We start from the raw sequence: 19,117 nt of genomic DNA on the forward strand, positions 1-19,117 counted from the left end.
AAAGTCAAACGTTTGCTTTCAAGTTTTAGGTTAAACCTATGAGGGCAAAATTAACGTCTTTCTGTGATTCCTTTACAGGGTAAAATGGCTATCTGTGACAAAACCTTAGACCACATGACGGGCCTAGCTCCCCTCCTAGTTAAATTGAACCTTAGGGCGCACCACTCACCTTCCTAAATGAGAATAGAATAGTAACTCAGCAAGGTAAATTACTTGTTTCAAGTAGCTTCAGACAAAGAATACACCTTATAGTGGGCTGTTTACATCAATGCTAGTGAAGTAAAAGACGTGAATTATTCACTCAGTAGGAAGAGGATGTGCCTTAACAGATAGACAAGGTAGACATTGGAAATCACATTTATAAGATAAATCAGCAAACCAGGTTCTTAGAATCCTAATGCTGTCAAGGATTTTTGTTCACTATCATCACTCACCCTGCTCTCAGATCAAGTCATACTAACTAAAGTGAAGTCGCTCAGTCGTGTCCAACTCTTTGCGACCCCATGAACTGTAGCCTACCAGGCTCTTCTGTCCTTGGGATTTTCCAGGCAAGAATGCTGGAGTGGGTTGCCATTTCCTTCTCCAGGAGATCTTCCCAACCCAGGGATCGAACCGGAGTTTCCCGCATTGCGGGCAGATGCTTCACCATCTGAACCACCAGGGAAACCCACTAAGAGGGCCTTCAATTACACTGAAATAAGTTTTCTGTCTCCTGAAATATTTTTATTTCCTATATTTAAATCTCATTGCAATCACATGTAAATAATATTCTTTGTAATAACAGTGACCACAACAATCACAATCCGGAGGTTTTCCTTTTTCTTTTAAATTTATTTGATGTTGGAAGAATTGAATCCTGATTTCAGTGAATCTAATTATTCAGTTTTTTCCTCTTAAAAAGCCGTGTGCATTATTTGAGTCTGTAAATTTTAAACATCTATATCTCAGAACTAGAACTCTCAAGAATAAATGAAACAGCTCCAAGGAAGGCCTATGAGATCTTCAAGTTTTAAAAATAAATTATGCTGTGGTTATTGTTATTGATGTTGATCATGCAAGAAGTAACATTTCCTTCATTGCATCATTTCTGTTCCGCACAGCAAGGACCATCACAGTGTTAAAATAATGCCTTTATTATTAATGGTAATCAATGAACCTATAATCGAATACTTGATAAATGAATATAAATTGTGCTTTAAATAAAATATTCAAGCGTGCTATGTCATTACTTATAATTACACATATTAACTGAGATTTAAAATTTGGCTTCCCTTGTGGCACAGCCGATAAAGAATCCACCTACTATGTGGGAGACCTGACTTCCATCCCTGTGTTAGGAAGAGTCTGATCCCTGGGTTGGGAAGATCCTCTGGAGATGGGAACAGCTACCCACTCCAGTATTCTGGTCTGGAGAATTCTATGGACTGTAATGGACTATTTATCCAATTTCATTGGATGAAGCACTTACTGTTCTTTACTGTCTACATAATCAGAAAGAAAATAAAACTTGTATTTAAAAATGGAGATAACACAACTTTCCAAAATTCTTGCCAAAATAATTGATATTTCTTTCAATTAGATCCTGAAGAATCCCATAATTTATGCTATAAAGTCTTCATAAGAGGTACACTTCAGTTTGAGTGGCAGAAGATTTATGAAAGTATTATTTAAACTTTATTCTTGAAATTGGTCTTCCCATTAATTTCCCTCTCTGCAGACTGGACTACTATGTAAGCATTGGGCAGTATCTTCCCATATTAGATTTTTTTGTGTATTATTGGGGAGAAAGAATTTTCTTCTACCCTTCCAAGGTTCTTTTACAGGTCTAATAAGCAAACTGACATGATGACATAGATTAACAGAAGGAATATCAAATTGAATTTCATACATATGGAAAACCCACACACGTGGGCAGTTCAAAAAAAGAATGTAAAATGAAGTTTATATGCCATTCTGAGCTAAGGAATTCGATAACAGCTTTCCACGTACAACAGGGAAATTCACAGAACAATAAGAGAAAAAGCAAATACTGGTTAATTAGTTTCCCCTACCATGCAACTGGGTCACTCGAAATTTTTCTCTGGTAATAATTCTGGGAAAGTAAAAGTATCAGTTGCTCAGTCATGTCCAACTCTTTGCAACCCCATGGACTGTATCCCACAAGGTTTCTCTGTCTATGGGATTTTCCATCCCATAGAGTTCTTTGAGCAAGAATACTGGAGTGGGTAGCCATTTCCTTTTCCGGGAGACTTCCTGACCCAGGGATGGAACCCAGGTCTCCTGCACTGAAGGCAGATTCTTTGCCATCTGAACCACCAGGGAAGCCTGGAAAGACACCCATTTTGAATTCTTCTAGGTAGTTAAGAGAGGAGCAGAGTTTGTCTTGAGATTACAGGGTCTCAATTGACATTTACATTTAAAATCGCTCATTCCTGTCTGAATCTTTGCGACTCCATGGACTATACTAGAACATGAAATTAAAAGACGCTTGCTCCTTGGAAGAAAAGTTATGACCAAACTAGACAGCCTATTAAGAAGCAGAGATTACTTTGCCGACAAAGGTCCGTCTAGTCAAAACTATGTTTATACCAGTACTCATGTATGGATATGAGAGTTGGACTATAAAGAAAGCTGAGCACCGAAGAATTGATGCTTCTGAACTGTGGTGTTGTAGAAGACTCTTGAGAGTCTCTTGGACTGCAAGGAGATCGAACCAGTCCATCCTAAAGGAAATCAGTCTTGAATATTCATTAGAAGGACTGATGCTGAAACTCCAATACTTTGGCCACCTGATGCGAAGAACTGACTCATTTGAAAAGACCCTGATGCTGGGAAAGATTGAAGGCAGGAGGAGAAGGGGACGACAGAGTATGAGACGGTTGGATGGCATCACCGAACAATGGACATGAGTTTGAGTAGGCTCTGGGAGTTGGTGATGGACAGGGAGGCCTGGAGTGCTGCAATCCATGGGGTCACAAAGAGCCAGACACAACTGAGCAACTGAACTAACTGACTGAACTGGACTATACAGTCCATGGAATTCTTTAGGCCAGAATACTGGAGTGGGTAGCCTTTCCCTTCTCCAGGAGAATCTTACAAACCCAGGTCTCCCGCATTGTGGGCGGATTCTTTACCAGCTGAGCCATAGAGGAAGCCCAAGAATACTGGAACAGGTAGCTTATCCCTTCTCTATGAGATCTTCCTGACCCAGGAATCAAACCAGGGTCTCCAGCATTTCAGGGGGATTCTTCTCGAACTGAGCTATCAGGGAAACCAAAAATCTGACACTTGTAGTTTGTTTCCTCCTGTCTCTTAGTCAGTCAATTCATTTGCTCAGTTTCCGACTCAGTTGTGTCTCTTTGAGATCCTGACCCCATGAACTGCAGCACACCAGGATTGCTTCCCTGTTCTTCACTATCTCCTTGAGTTTGCTCAAACTCATGTCCATTGAGTCAGTGATGCCATCCAATCCAACCATCTCATCCTCTGTTGTCGCCCCCTTTTCCTCCTGCTCTCAGTCTTTCCCAGCATCAGAGTCTTTTTCAATAAGTCACTTCACATCATGTGGCCAAAGTGTTGGAGTTTCAACTTCAGCAGCAGTCCTTCCAATGAATATTCAGGGTTGATGAATATTAATTACATGGTGGAATAATGAGGAGATTGAGAGATTTGGGGGACCAGTAATTTGGTCTTCCCTGGTGGCTCAGAGTTAAAGAATGAGCTTGCCAATGTAGGAGATATAGGTTTGATCCCTGGGTCAGAAAGATCCCCTATGGAAGGAATGGCAACGAACTCCAGTATTCTTGTTTGGGAAGTCTCAGAGACAGAGAAGCCTTGCTGGCTATAATCCATGGAGTCACAATAATGTTCGGCACAATTGAGCGACTAAATAGCAACAATTTGGAAGAAGGCAGGGACTCTGGACAGGGGCCAGCATTAAGGACAAAGAATTATGGAGCCCTCAATGATACAAATTTCTGAGGTTCTCAAAAAATGTCTTTCCCCAAGGTTATTTTTGTGGTTTTTAAAAACTTCTCCACTCCCAGACCTTTATCTATGCTATTTTAATCGTTTAAATGAAAATATTAGTTTCACTCATTCTGTGACTAAGAGCTTCCCATAATAAGAAACAGATTTACAAGAGGAAAACGAGTTTAATACCATGTATGTCTGATGTATACATAGAATACACAGAGGGGAACTGAGTAAAACTCCCAGAAGTAGGCTGGGAGCCTTTAAATATCATCTTCAGCTAAAGACAAAATATGTTGGAGATAGTGGCATTTATAGGAATTGAGCAGGAAACCCAGAGTAAAACAGGTGTGACAGATTTAAGTCTTTCACCTTCCTCAGGTAAGTTTTTTGTGAGTTATTATTATCTTTCTCTTCCTGGCTCAAAGAAGGAGATACCCTTACAAATGGAGATTTCTCACATAAATGTAAATTTCCCTTAGTGTATGTGTCAGCTGCTCAGTTGTGTCCGACTCTTAGTGATCCCATGGACTCTAGCCTGCCAGGTTCCCCTGTTCATGGTATTCTCCAGGCTAGAATACTGGAGTGGGTAGCCATTCCCTTTTTCAGGGGATCTTCTTGACCCATGGATCCAACTCGGGTCTCCTGCATTGCAAAGATTCTTTACCACCTGAGCGACCAGGGAAGGCCTTGGTATTAAATTGTTTTTATAGCTTCTCCTATGTCTGCTTTTTCTCAAAACTATCAGCTCATTATAATTCTTAGGCTTAAGAAGGATATTTGGGAGTGATATATTCCGGTACACTTGGTTAGAAACATCAGTATAGTATACCCAAGTACAGTGAAGAAGTAAATTTTTATGGAAAAAAATATTTTTCAGAAACACTAATTACTAGGGAGTTTGTTAAAACTATTAAAGACTTCATAAGGTTAACATAAGGTTAACAAGCAGGCGTTAAAAATACATTTTCTCTTTAAATAAGGGAAATTGATGAAAATGTAATCAGTGCAAGGAGGTTCCAAAATGCCATTTATGGCATTGCATACATTTTCTTTGAAAGAGTATGTGCTTTTATCTGTTCACCAAAATACCAAATTAGCTACTAGCAGTGATCTGTGAATTATTACTTTATCACCTGCCTTTTCTGTATATTTTACACAACATTCGTGTTTTGCGCTGGCATTCAAAAGCAACTGCTAAAGTTTTAAAACAAGGTAACAAGAGTCACGACAGAACAAAGGAACAGAGGCCTCTTTTTTTTTTTTTTTTTGGTCCAATTCCCCTCCCCCACTTAAGGCGTGACTTCCCGCCTCCTTCCTTCTAGTTCTCACTTCGGTCCGCCAACAGACGTATATAGGTGCATCGCGAAGCAGGCAAGCTAGGCTTTTTGGAGTCTCTGGTCTTCCGACATGTCTGGTCGCGGTAAAGGCGGAAAGGGTCTGGGCAAGGGAGGCGCCAAGCGCCACCGCAAAGTCCTTCGTGATAACATCCAGGGCATCACTAAGCCTGCCATTCGGCGCCTGGCTCGTCGCGGTGGTGTGAAGCGCATCTCTGGTCTCATCTACGAGGAGACCCGCGGCGTGCTGAAGGTGTTTCTGGAGAACGTGATCCGGGACGCGGTCACCTACACCGAGCACGCCAAGCGCAAGACTGTCACCGCCATGGACGTGGTCTACGCGCTCAAGCGCCAGGGCCGTACCCTCTATGGCTTCGGCGGCTGAGAGTCTGCGTTCTTCCGTGTTCAACAAAAGGTCCTTTTAAGGGCCCCCACTCTTTCACTTGAGGAGCCGTGATGCCTTTTTGCTTTTGAGTTTTTTCCTCCTGTTAGGTACACACTTTAAACTGCTTAGGAGCACTACTTCCACCCTTACATTTTTGCGCTTCCAGGCAATGTCTTGAACATAGTTTTGCATTTTACTTTGTAACCTACCCAGTGGAATGTTTAAAAACCTAGACGTTGATAAATGGAAGCAAATACATCACCCAAACACATATGGTTTAAGATTTAGCCACAGTGGCATTTCTCTTAAATGGATTACAAGCGAATGTGTACCAAGGGAGAGAGAAAGGCACTTTCTTACCGAGTTTAAACGGGAAGTACACGGTTTTACAGTGATAGCTCCATGTGTCCTCATGAAATAAACTGTTAAATAGGTGTAAACACGAGTGTGAAAGAATGAAAATTACAGGCTCACTGTAATATCCTGCAGAACAGTTGGTGAGGGTGGGATGCAATTAAAAAGCATTTCAACAAAAACAGTCATATTACAGAAATATTCTCTACAATGAAAAAATACAAAGCAGCTTTATAAACCAGAACAACGAATTTAAAATTAATTTTAAAAGATCCTTGGTACAGAATTGGAAAGGAATAAGGAATATGATTGGGATTGGAATTGGAATAAATTGGAAAGGAATAAGATTAGGAAATCCAGACCTAAACTCTGAAGGTGGTCTTAGCATTTTCTAGAATCTTAGAAGCTTAGGAAGAAACCCAAAGTCAAGGGGGAAACCTTGACTCAAGTAGACACACAGACTAAAGAGCAATTGCCTCAGTTCAGTTCAGTCGCTCAGTTGTGTCCGACTATTTGCAACCCCACAGACTTCAGTACACCAGGCCTCATCACCAACTCCCAGAGCCTACTCAAATTCATGTCCACTGTTCGGTGATGCCATCCAACCGTCTCATACTGTCGTCCCCTTCTCCTCCTGCCCTCAATCTTTCCCAGCATCAGGGTCTTTTCCATTGAGTGGTTCTTCGCATCAGGTGGCCAAAGTATTGGAGTTTCAGCTTCAGCATCAGACCTTCCAAAGAATATTCAGGACAGATTTCCTTTAGGATGGACTGGTTGGATCTCCTTGCAGTCCAAGGGACTCTCAAGTCTTCTCCAACACCACAGTTCAAAAGCATCAATTCTTCAGTGCTCAGCTTTCTTTATAGTCCAACTCTCACATCCATACATGACTACTGGAAAAATCATAGCTTTGACTAGATGGACCTTTGTTGGTAATGTCTCTGCCTTTAATATTCTGTTTAGGTTGGCCATAGCTTTTCTTCCAAGGAGCAAGCATCTTTTAATTTCATGGCTGTAGTCACCATCAGCAGTGATTTTGGAGCCCCCAGAGATAGATGGGGAAAGGTTGGAAACACTGACAGACTATTTGCCATGAAGTAATGGAACCAGATACCATGATCTTAGTTTTCTGAATGTTGAGTTTTAAGCCAACTTTTCACTCTCCTCTTTCACTTTCATCAAGAGGCTCTTTAGTTCTTTGCTTTCTGCCATAAGGGTGGTGTCATCTGCATATTTGAGGTTATTGATATTTCTTCTGGCAATCTTGATTCCAGCTTGTGCTTCATCCAGCCCAGCATTTCTCATGATGTACTCTGCATATAAGTTAAATAAGCAGGGTGACCATATACAGCACTGATGTACTTCTTTCCCGATTTGGAACCAGTCTGTTGTTCCATATCCAGTTCTAACTACTGCTTCTTCTTTTTTTTTTTGGTAACTATTGCTTCTTGACCTGCATACAGATTTCTCAGAGGGCAGGTCAGGTGGTCTGGCACTCCCATCTCTTGAAGAATTTTCCACAGTTTGTTATGATCCACACAGTCAAAGGCTTTGGCATAGTCAATAAAACAAAAGATGTTTTTCTGGAACTCTTGCTTTTTCAATGATCCAGTGGATGTTGGCAATTTGATCTCTGGTTCCTCTGCCTTTTCTAAACCAGCTTGAACATCTGGAAGCTCATGATTCACATCCTGTTGAAGCCTGGCTTGGAGAATTTTTAGCATTACCTTGCTAGCCTGAGAGATGAGTGCAATTGTGCAGTAGTTTGAACATTCTTTGGTATTGCCTTTCTTAGGGACTGGAATGAAAACAGACCTTTTCCAGTCCTGTGGCCACTGCTGAGTTTTCCATGTTTGCTGGCATTCTGAGTGCAGCGCTTTCATGGCATTCTCTTTCAGGATTTGAAATAGCTCAACTGGAATTCCATCACCTCCACTAACTTTGTTCATAGTGAAGCTTCCTCAGGCCCACTTGACTTCGCATTCCAGGGTGTCTGGCTCTAGGTGAGTGATCACACCTTCGTGTTTATCTGGGTCGTGAAGATCTTTTTTGTATAGTTCTTCTGTGTATTCTTGCTACCTCTTCTTAATATCTTCTTCTTCTGTTAGGTCCATACCATTTTCTGTCCTTTATTGTGCTCATCTTTGCATGAAATGTTCCCTTGGTATCTCTAATTTTCTTGAAGAGATCTCTAGTCTTTCCCATTCTATTGTTTTCCTCTATTTCTTTGCATTGATCACTAAGGAAGGGTAGCAATTGCCTACATGTAAAAAAAAAAAAAGACAAAATGACTAGGTTTACATATTTTTATATCTGAAGCTAAAAATTCCCTTATCTCATCAATACTTAATCTTCATAAAATCAAATGCTAAATATTCATCTAGCCAGTCTCCCAACTCAGGAATATTTTTTCAACAACCCTAGGCCCATCTCTGAAGCACAATCAAAGATAACAGGATCTGTTTCCCAGAAAGAGAGGGGCCTAACTTCCATTATTACAAGATTACAATTTGCCATGTCTACTAATTTTTGAGATGATTGTATCCATTTCGCTGTATAAAAGAGAGTGATTTCTCTCCTTGCTTTGCAATCCCTTTAGCAAAATTGCCTGTGATGTGCTTCACATTCTGGTTTAATGCTTATTCAGTCATAAAGGTTTTCTATTTTTACTCCCTTTGTGCAGCGGTTTTTCTGAATTGGGAGGTATTACTTTTAGCTATATTCCCATATTTTCTGAGGATCTATTACTATTTTTGTGGCTTTCCATTGACGTCTTGAATAATTCTGACAGAAGTCTCTCAGTTCTTAAAAACAAAAACAAAAACCCCCACAGAAAAAAAATCCTTAAATATTCAGTACATAATTTAATGCTATCTTATGTGAAGTGTTTTAGTATTTGTTTTTAGAAATCTATTATTATATTTATAGCCTGATTTCTTTTTGATATTACCTTCTCTAAACCTAGACCCCAAATTTTGAATAATGAAGCCATTGGTATTATCTATTTAACATGTAAGGTTTGTTCTCTTTTACATTTGTAATTAGGCATACACAATTGTGACAATTGTTCTGTTGTATGTATTGTGCAATATTTGAAAAAAGAGGACAAATCAAAACCAGAAACTATACATCCCTAAGTTAACGAGGTAAAATGTTATCGATGTAACATTTATACTTTTTAAGTTGTGTGGACCATACTTGCATGCATATAAAGGACTCACTGCCAACAGATTTTGTTCCTAAGTATAAATACCTTCTCATTGGGAGGCAACAGTAGCAAATACTTACAGCATATATCAAAGGGGAAATGTCAATATCCTCACTATTTACAATATCATACCTATACTGGGGATTCTATCCCACTCCATACTGATAATATTAATTACTATTATACATTGACCAGACTGATGATTGCTGTTTTTCTTTACAGTTACCTCTAAGGCCCCTGCTACAAAATATTGAGCTTCCCTTGTGACTCAGCTGGGAAAGAATCTGCCTGCAATGTGGGAGACCTGGATTTGATCCCTGCGTTGGGAAGATCCCCTGGAGAAGGAAAAGGCTACCCACTTCAGTATCCTGGCCTGGAGAATTCCATGGACTATAGTCTGTGGCATTGCAAAGAGTTGGACACAATTGAGTGACTTTCACTTTCACAAAATATAGGTCTGAAATTGAGCTTTTCAGAAGAAACATCAAAAGAACTTTAACAAATAACTGTACCTGATACTGTCAAGCTCTACTACAGGATTTCTTTAAGATTTTCCAAGCCATATCAGAAGCAGGGTGCTTAATCCAAAATCAACAAAGCAAGAATTAATCACAATGAACTGAATTACACTGGGCTGAATGAACTGATTTGATTATGACTAAAGGTACTTTATTAAAACCTTCTTTAAAAAAAAAACCCAAGGCTTTTTATACTTTTGCTACCTTTTCCCTCAAATTTTAGAAAACTATTTAGGTAACTGAACTTTTGATAAACTGTCAGGAATACTAGCAATGCTTTTGAAAATATAAAATACACATTGCTAGGCCATGTTACAAAACAATACAGAAGAGTGATTGGGTTTTGTTAAAACTCCTTTTTCATAGGAATGTGATTATTAACACAGGCTTAAAACTAAGCGTGAAAGTGTTAATCGCTCAGTCGTGTCTGACTCTTTGTGACCCATAGACAGTAACCTGCCAGGCTCCTCTGTCCATGGGATTTTCAAGGCAAGAATACTGGAGTGGGTAGCCATTCCCTTCTCCAGGGTATCTTCCTGACCCAGGAATTGAACCCGAATCTCCTGCATATCCTCCATAAACAAGAAGGCCTTCATCACTTTTCACAACTGTGTCATATAAACAGACCAACTTGTTGGTCCAGTGGTCAAGAATCCACCTGTGCTCTAGAAATCCAAGAGCCACGACTACTGAGCCCATGTGCAGCAACTACTGAAGGCCACGAGCCCTAGAACACGTGCTCCACAAGGAAGCAGCCCCAGCTCTCTGCAACTAGAGAAAGCCTGCATGCAGTGACAATGACTCAGCCCAGCCAGTAATAAATAAAAATAAATATTTTTTAAAAAGCAGGCCAAGTTGAACAAAAGATACAAATTTAAATATTCTATTATATACCTATCTAAGAGTCTGGTCATGTGTGATCAAATTCTTGATCTTGCCTTCCTAAACATGTTGAAATATGTATTTCTTACACTATTTGCAGAGCTGTAATTCTGCTGCAGAGAAACAAGTGAAACTTAAAAGATGCATTAAGTATTTTACATGATTCATCTGTGGTCCATTTCCTTGAACCCTTAATTTAAGCCTTAAGTTACCCCATGTCTTTCTCCTTGTCTCAGGCTATATGTTTAAATTTACTTTTAAAATATCAGGCATCTCTAGCATTTTAATTTGATTTGAGTCTTTTTATGCCCTGGGAGAACTTGCCTCATAGTTTCGTTGGAGGCTCCCAGGGCATCAAGGTAATTTCCCACAGGTCGGTGGGGGATCAAATATGGAAACAGGGAAAACACTAAAGAAATTAAAGCAAGTAACCTAGGAGAGAAGACAGTCCTTCCACCAAGGTGGGAGCACGGTGGTACTGAGAATTGATGTTTCCATATATATTTTGAAGGCAAAATCAGGAAGATTTCTAGAAGAATTGAATGGCGAAGAATGAAGTCATTATCAATTAAATCAGGGAGTGATTTAATGACAGATGAGGAGGAGGAAATACCAAAGATTCTGTTTTGGGCATGTTAATTTTAGGATGTCAAACATCCATGTGAAGATAGCAATTAGGGGATAGGTGGAATTTCCTGGCAGTCGGGTAGTTAAAATTCAGCACTTTCACTGCTGAGGCCCTGGTCAGGGAACAAAGATACCACAAGTCATTTGGCCAAAAAAAAATAAGAGAAAAGAAAGAAAGTAATTGAGGTTATGTCTGTCTGGAGTTTAGGAGAGAAGCCTGAGTTGGCAATATAAAGTTGGAAGTCATTGAGATACAGATGGTATTTAAAGTCTGAGCTTCGTAAGATCTTCAAGGGAGTGAGTATAGAGCAAGAAGCAGTAAAAACTTAGGCCTGTATCCCCCAACATTAAGGGTCTATGGAGAAGAGATGAACTAACAAAAGATACAGAGTCTCTGATAAAATAGAACCAAGTGAAAAAAAGCATATCAAAGAGAAATTATAGGATCAATTATGTCAGTGTTTCCAATAGATTAAGTAAAATGAAGACTAATTATTGGCCATTGGATGTAACAATAGGAAAATGATTTTGATGATTTTATATTTGTTTACTTTCTGTCTTTTCCCTAGTAGAAAAAAAGTGGGGACTTTTCCCCCTCATACTATCACCAGTGCCAAGTACAATGTCTGAAATCTAGCAGTGATTCAATAATTAACAAATAAATGAATTCGTTAACTAACATTCCTGCTGCTATCGACAGAGAGCTCTTCTTACTGACTGTCCTACAATGTACTGACTAGGGTCGAGTCCTGAGCAAGCAATGGAACTGTGTTAAGCAATACATGCTAGTTCTCAGGGCATTTAATCACAGTATATTTTTTCTATTTGTTTAAAGTTTTAAAGACTACGGTTTCTTTTTAAGGGTAGTTTTCTAGTATAGCTGGAAAGAAAAGCCAGGCTGTTTACCTAGGTTTCTGATGCCTCGATTCTATAACCACTGAACCTAGCAGATGTTTATAGCAAGATCTTTCTATGCAACAAACTTTAATTCATTGACCACAAATAAAATAAACCCTTGAATTTGAACTCAATCCTCTCTTGGGAGAAAGGAAAGAACTTGAATTCCTGGACAAGACCTCTCTTTGCAACACAGAAAGATTGATGCTTTGTCTCTTAATCTCTGTATGAACCTTGGGGCTGAGAGTTCCACAGCCTTTGATTTTATTCTCTTAAAGTTGAAACTGATGAAAAAATATTAAAAACCAAAATTTGCCCTTAGATTTGAAAAGGACTGTGGAACCAGGAGAAATGAGAGGTGCTAATGAGTTGTATTTCAGAAGACACAATCCCACAGATTCTGATAACTGGTCTAGGGAAACATCAGTTATTAATATTTAAACAACTTTCTCAACAACTTTCTTAAACAACTTTCTCAACAACTTTCTTAAACAACTTTCTCAACAACTTTCTCAAACAAGTAATTCTTATGTGCCTCCACATAAGAGAGAGATCTCATGTCCACATGATGCCTGGGTTCCTTTTTAGCAGTTAAATTCTATGCCATTCAAAAAAATGAGAGGAGGTTGATAGAAAGGGAGAACATGGAGTAAGAGAAAGACAAAAATTACAGCAAACCTATCAGTTATGCTGTGATCATCCTCAGAAAGTTTAGGAAGGCTCCTCCTCCCCTTTATATACCACCCAGATTGTGAATACAAATAAACAGGATGATATTGTAGAAATAATCAAAGTGATTCTTATCACTCAATTGTATAAATGGCCCCAACCACCCAGCATGTCAAGATGAAGAGCTTGACGGGGCACGGGACACCGCTGTTCAAGGGTGGGACTGGGAGAGCACGCACCCTGGGGCAGAAACAGGACTGGCTTTTAGGCTAAAGTACTAAGCGTATCTTTGGAACTTGATGAAACTAGAATTACAGCTCCCTACAAGGGAAATTGGGAAGCCCTGAAAAGGGCCTTTTGTTATGTGAATGGAAAAAAAACGAACACTCAGCCGCCGAAGCCATAGAGGGTGCGGCCCTGGCGCTTGAGCGCGTAGACCACATCCATGGCGGTGACAGTCTTGCGCTTGGCGTGCTCGGTGTAGGTGACCGCGTCCCGGATCACGTTCTCCAGGAACACCTTCAGCACGCCGCGGGTCTCCTCGTAGATAAGCCCAGAGATCCGCTTAACACCACCGCGACGAGCCAGGCGCCGAATGGCAGGCTTAGTGATGCCCTGGATGTTATCACGAAGGACTTTGCGGTGGCGCTTGGCGCCTCCCTTCCCCAAACCCTTTCCGCCTTTGCCGCGACCAGACATACCGAAAAACTGAAGACCCAATAAAGCCTAGCTTCCAAGGCTCGCGATGCACCTTTATACGTCTGTTAGCGGACCGAACTGAGAACCTGAAGAAAGGAAGAGGCGGGAAGTCACGCCTTAAGTGGGGGAGGGGAACTGGACCAAAAAAAAAAAAAAAAAAAAAGGCCGTCTGTTCTTTTGTACTGTGGTAACTCTTTGTTATTTTAAGACTTAGAAATGCTTTTGAATGCGAGCGAAAATACGAATGTTGTGGAAAATACAGAAAAGGGGAAGTAATAACTTGTTATCGCACCACACGCAGATCTCCGCTAGTAGCTAATTTGGTATTTTGGTGAACAGATAAAAGCGCAGACTCCAAGAAAATGTATGCTATTCTGTATATGGCCTTCTAAAACCTCTTTATACTGATATATTTAAATCAATTCCCCTTGAGCTTTTAATAACGTTATTAATGTCTGCTTATTATTGCTTATGAATTTTCCATAGCACAGTTTTAAACAGTTCTCTACCAATTCCTTAATCAGCAAGATTTTTTAATATAATTTTTTTGCTGCACTTGAAATACCACTTTAACATCATATTTAAAACTATGACCAAAATTTTGTTCTATGTATTACAGTTTCCAAATAATCTGTTACATTCAGAATTAATTTGGGGATAAATTATATTTTGTCTTTTATCAATTGTCCACCCAGCAAGATTTATGGATTTATTTCCCAGTAAGAGTACCATCTTTAATGTAATTTCTGTAACATAGTGGGAAAATTTGTCCTTACTACTGTGTTTCCATTAGAATGTTTTCAACATTCTAAATTGTTTCAAGAAAAAAGAAAAGAAAACGCCTTTGGGCTTTTCAGAGGCACCAGGCTTTCCTGCCAACATAGATAAGGCGCATTGTTTCAAAGAGAACTGAAGAGGTGAAGGAAATTTAAAGTTTTCCAATTCTTCACTCTTAAACTGGCAAAAGAGAAAGGACTCAGGATTATTTTTCAAACTGCTCTTCAGTCATCTACTACCTTTAACCATGCTTATCATTTTACAGTTTTTTACCGAAGGTGGTGGAGCAGGGTGGGGTAAATTGCAAGGAGAGAGATCTAGAAGAAAACCTAGAAAACTGTCAAAAACTATGCTGTCACATGACAAGTCATCAAGTCTTGTTACTGTACATCCCAACTATAAAGGTTGAGATTTTAATAATGCATGTGATTCTGGGCCGGTTGCAGCTTGGAGAGCAAGCATTCAGACACACTGGTGGTGAAGTCGGCCTCCTTGTCATCTAATATCTAAAACTACTAGATCCGCCTCTTCAATTTCAAACATAGTAAGTAGCTAAGTAGTGAAAAGTTGCAACCAGGAGAGCCGTGAGCTACACCGGGATTCATGACCTCCAAAGAAGAGAATTTCGGTCAGGGGTCAGAGATGAGGCTTGATCATTCGAAGCTTACCTGAAATAAAATTTTATTAACATATACAGGACTTCCCTGGTGGCTCAGACGGTAAAGTGTCTGCCTACAATGCGGGAGACCCAGGTTCGATCCCTGGGTCAGGAAGATCTCCTGGAGAAGGAAATGGCAACCCACTCCAGTGTTCTTGCCTGGAAACCCCATGGACAGAGGAGCCTGGTGGGCTACTGTCCATGGGGTTGCAGAGAGTCGGACACGACTGAGTGACTTCACTTTCACTTTTTTCCCACAGGGATAAAGGAAGCTTCTGACATCAGAAGGGGGCATTAGAAAAGGACAGAAAGAGTGACCCCCTCGCTAGCTTTCAGCAAGCAGTTATATATCTGTTAAAGAATCACCTCAAAACTGAGAGTTGCATCAGGCCCCTCTCCCACAACATGCATTTTGAGATAGCACTGGCCTAAAGTGAGTCATTCCCCACCCCCCACCCCCCGCCATAAAACAATTGACATGAAATTTAAAGAAAAGCAGCTTTCCCAGCAAATACATAGTTTCATTACAATAGCTTAAGAGAAAATTTCCTTGAGTAAGAAGACAACAATGGTTTGTTGAACCATTATCTATTCAAGGTTTGAGTCTTAGGCTGAACCGACTTGAAGACACGCAGATTCCCAGGCCAATACATCGTTCATTAACACAGCTTAAAAAAAGATTTCCATAAGAAAAACTCATTGGTTAGCTTTGAAAAAAGTTTACGTTCATGTAGAACCAGGTGTCATCATGACAACACAAATTTTTTTTTTTTCATTTATTAGTTGGAGGCTAATTACTTTACAATATTGTAGTGGTTTTTGCCATACATTGACACGAATCAGCCATGGATTTACATGTGTTCCCCATCCTGATCCCCCCTCCCACCTCCCTCCCCATCGCATCCCTCTGGGTCTTCCCAGTGCACCAGCCCTAAGCATTTGTCTCATGCATCCAATCTGGGCTGGCGACCTGTTTCACACTTGATAGTATACTTATTTCAATGCTATTCACTCAGAACATCCCACCCTTGCCTTCTCCCACAGAGTCCAAAAGTCTGTTCTATATATCTGTGTCTCTTTTTCTGTCTTGCATATAGGGTTATCGTTACCATCTTTTAAAATTCCATATATATGCGTTAGTATACTGTATTGGTGTTTATCTTTCTGGCTTACTTTGTATAATGGGCTCCAGTTTCATCCATCTCATTAGAACTGATTCACATGTATTCTTTTTAATGGCTGAGTAATATTCCATTGTGTATCTGTACCATGGCTTCCTTATCCATTCTTCTGCTGATGGGCATCTAGGTAGCTTCTATGTCCTGGCTATTATACGCAGTGCTGCGATGAACAATGGGGTACAATGGGGTGCACGTGTCTCTTTCAGATCTGGTTTCCATGGTGTGTGTGCCCAGGAGTGGGATTGCTGGGTCTTTTGGCAGTTCTATTTCCAGTTTTTTAAGGAATCTCCACACTGTTCTCCATAGCGGCTGTACAATTTTGCATTCCCACCAACAGTGTAAGAGGGTTCCCTTTTCTCCACACCCTCTCCAGCATTTATTGCTTGTAGACTTTTGGATAGCAGTCATCCTGACTGGCATGTAACGGTACCTCATTGTGGTTTTGATTTGCTTTTCTCTGGTAATGAAGACAACACAAAATTTAAAACCTTTAAATTTTGTATGGGGGGGGGGGGGGGGAAGTCTGCCACTGGGAGTCTATTTCCTCCTCTTGGGGACCCCTAGCCTTCCTGTTACCCTCTGTAGCTTATTGATTATGCTTCAAAGAACCAATTCTATGTGAGAACTTTGTCTTTGACTTGCTTCTCCTTACTATAATCATACATAATGAGCTGCCTCAGAGGACCCTGGCCCTCGGCCTGTCAAAATTGCCTATTTTCAGGTCACAGAGATAATCTCAACCGCTCACCTGTGAATGGCTATAAGTAAGGTATGTATACATGCCTTCCCTGATGCGGGCCATTCCCGGATATGGCCCTTTTAACTTCCTTATTGTCTCTCTTCTGCCTTTTATTTCTAAAGAACTTGACATCCAGATACCGACAGGATGGTTACTAAAACATTAGTCTACGATCATCTCGGTTTGACGGCTTTTGGAATAGCATCACACGCCTAACATTTTGAGGTTCACTGGCCTAGAGTGCGGCGAGCAGAGTTTGAAGCAATGAACAAGACAGAGATGCTGAATAGCATAATTTGAAGACCTTAACTGTACCATCTCAGAAAAACCCAGAAATGATTGGATTGCCCGGCTACTCACATTGCAATGAATTATCTTAAAGCACTTTTGCAAAGAAAGCTCAAAAGTGAAACTTAAGCTTTTCGTTAGAGAAAATATTACTATATTGTAAGAACAAAACAACCTGTCTACCAGGAAACTTACCTAGGTTAAACTTGCAAATTGAGAAACAGCAGTTAACAGGCCCCTTTTCTGGAAAATGTTAGGTGGCTCTGAAAAGAGCCTTTGGGTTTAACACGGCCTATAAAAACGTCTATTTGGAGCTGGTGTACTTGGTGACGGCCTTGGTGCCCTCGGACACCGCGTGTTTGGCCAGCTCACCGGGCAGCAGCAGGCGCACGGCCGTCTGGATCTCCCTGGATGTGATGGTCGAGCGCTTGTTGTAATGAGCCAAACGCGACGCCTCGCCCGCGATGCGCTCGAAGATGTCGTTCACGAAAGAGTTCATGATGCCCATGGCCTTAGACGAGATGCCGGTGTCCGGGTGGACCTGTTTCAGCACCTTGTACACATACACGGAGTAGCTCTCCTTGCGGCTGCGCTTGCGCTTCTTGCCGTCCTTCTTCTGCGCTTTGGTCACCGCCTTCTTGGAGCCCTTCTTCGGAGCAGGAGCGGACTTCGCTGGCTCAGGCATGGTGAAGTACTGCAGTCACAGAACCACTAAAGAAGTGGGAGCCGAAACGCACCTTTTTAAGGACAAGGGTTTATGCAAATGAGGCTCAGTACAGGTTTCTGGTGGTTGGTACGTCTTCTGTGTGACATCACAGCTCAGCTTCGCCCAATCAAGGCAAGCATCCTGCATAGCCGCATTTTCATTGGTCCAAACAAAAGTAAACCGGTAGCCAATCGTACAGCTTTCTTTTCGCGCCCAGCGGGGGTTATAAAGTTTCCGTTTCTGTATTCGTTGAGGTCGCTTACGACGGGGACCGTTGATCCTGAGTCATGTCTGGACGTGGCAAGCAAGGCGGCAAAGCTCGCGCCAAGGCCAAGACTCGCTCTTCGCGGGCCGGGCTCCAGTTCCCCGTGGGCCGAGTGCACCGTCTTCTCCGCAAGGGTAACTACGCCGAGCGGGTCGGTGCGGGGGCCCCGGTGTACCTGGCGGCGGTGCTGGAGTACCTGACGGCCGAGATCCTGGAGCTGGCGGGCAACGCGGCCCGGGACAACAAGAAGACCCGCATCATCCCGCGCCACCTGCAGCTGGCCATCCGCAACGACGAGGAGCTCAACAAGCTGCTGGGCAAAGTCACCATCGCTCAGGGCGGTGTCCTGCCCAACATCCAGGCGGTGCTGCTGCCCAAGAAGACTGAGAGCCACCACAAAGCCAAATAAAGAACCAAGATTGGAAACGACCAAATAAACGGCTCTTTTCAGAGCCACTTCTATCATCATAGAAAAGAGTAACACAATTTACTGCTCTTGAAACTGTTTGTTTACTACGGCTCTGAGACTTGCAACTTGCTGCTGTAGCTGTGTAAGGTATGTTCTGGTCTGTGTTTCAGAATTGGAATTTAAGGGCTGTTGTGAGCCAGAGGATATTTGTATTAGGCTAATTAGGAAGTTAAGTATGTGGTATAAAAAAAGATTCTCGTAGTCAGGCCTGGCAAGGTCCTCTTAGTTCTAGAATGAGACTTGTTTGGAACACTTATGCTGTTTACCATTTTGGCTTTTTCAAGGATTGCAGACACCAAGACACTTGCTCTTTCATTAAATGTTAACGCACTTGTTTTCAACAAATACCACACAGGTACCATACGTTGATAAAACGTTAGTGAGACACTGCCTGTTCTAATGAATGAAAATCTAATGAAGAGAAACAAAAGGAAATAAGGTACAATGTAGCAAGAAGAGTAAGCACAATACAACAGGAGCATAGAG

General features: G+C 41.2%; 4 protein-coding genes across 4 annotated transcripts; 2 read left to right on the plus strand and 2 right to left on the minus strand.

Annotated features, from left to right (window-relative positions):
* The first annotated feature begins 5,337 nt into the window (after positions 1-5,337).
* LOC110143300 (histone H4) lies at positions 5,338-5,743 on the plus strand. Its single transcript, XM_070463109.1, has one exon. It carries the CDS (start codon positions 5,383-5,385, stop codon positions 5,692-5,694), a length of 312 nt encoding a protein of 103 aa, XP_070319210.1. The 5' UTR covers positions 5,338-5,382; the 3' UTR covers positions 5,695-5,743.
* A 7,443-nt stretch (positions 5,744-13,186) lies between these two features.
* On the minus strand, positions 13,187-13,587 carry LOC110143301 (histone H4). Its single transcript, XM_020902939.2, has one exon. It carries the CDS (start codon positions 13,546-13,548, stop codon positions 13,237-13,239), a length of 312 nt encoding a protein of 103 aa, XP_020758598.2. The 5' UTR covers positions 13,549-13,587; the 3' UTR covers positions 13,187-13,236.
* Positions 13,588-17,444: 3,857 nt separating this feature from the next.
* LOC139033669 (histone H2B type 1-C/E/F/G/I) lies at positions 17,445-17,939 on the minus strand. Its single transcript, XM_070463118.1, has one exon. The coding sequence runs from the start codon at positions 17,874-17,876 to the stop codon at positions 17,496-17,498; it is 381 nt and encodes a 126-aa protein (XP_070319219.1). The 5' UTR covers positions 17,877-17,939; the 3' UTR covers positions 17,445-17,495.
* A 225-nt stretch (positions 17,940-18,164) lies between these two features.
* LOC110143305 (histone H2A type 1-H) lies at positions 18,165-18,622 on the plus strand. The gene has a single exon (XM_020902945.2). The coding sequence runs from the start codon at positions 18,185-18,187 to the stop codon at positions 18,569-18,571; it is 387 nt and encodes a 128-aa protein (XP_020758604.1). The 5' UTR covers positions 18,165-18,184; the 3' UTR covers positions 18,572-18,622.
* Positions 18,623-19,117: the final 495 nt, after the last annotated feature.

Source organism: Odocoileus virginianus, unplaced genomic scaffold (genome assembly GCF_023699985.2).
Source record: "Odocoileus virginianus isolate 20LAN1187 ecotype Illinois unplaced genomic scaffold, Ovbor_1.2 Unplaced_Scaffold_29, whole genome shotgun sequence".
In the NCBI taxonomy this organism is placed as follows: Eukaryota; Metazoa; Chordata; class Mammalia; order Artiodactyla; family Cervidae; genus Odocoileus; species Odocoileus virginianus.

Excerpts from the sequence above, each read along its gene's own strand:
- LOC110143301 (XM_020902939.2), bottom strand. The coding sequence starts at position 13,548 with ATGTCTGGTCGCGGCAAAGGCGGAAAGGGTTTGGGGAAGGGAGGCGCC.
- LOC110143300 (XM_070463109.1), top strand. The coding sequence starts at position 5,383 with ATGTCTGGTCGCGGTAAAGGCGGAAAGGGTCTGGGCAAGGGAGGCGCC.
- LOC139033669 (XM_070463118.1), bottom strand. The coding sequence starts at position 17,876 with ATGCCTGAGCCAGCGAAGTCCGCTCCTGCTCCGAAGAAGGGCTCCAAG.
- LOC110143305 (XM_020902945.2), top strand. The coding sequence starts at position 18,185 with ATGTCTGGACGTGGCAAGCAAGGCGGCAAAGCTCGCGCCAAGGCCAAG.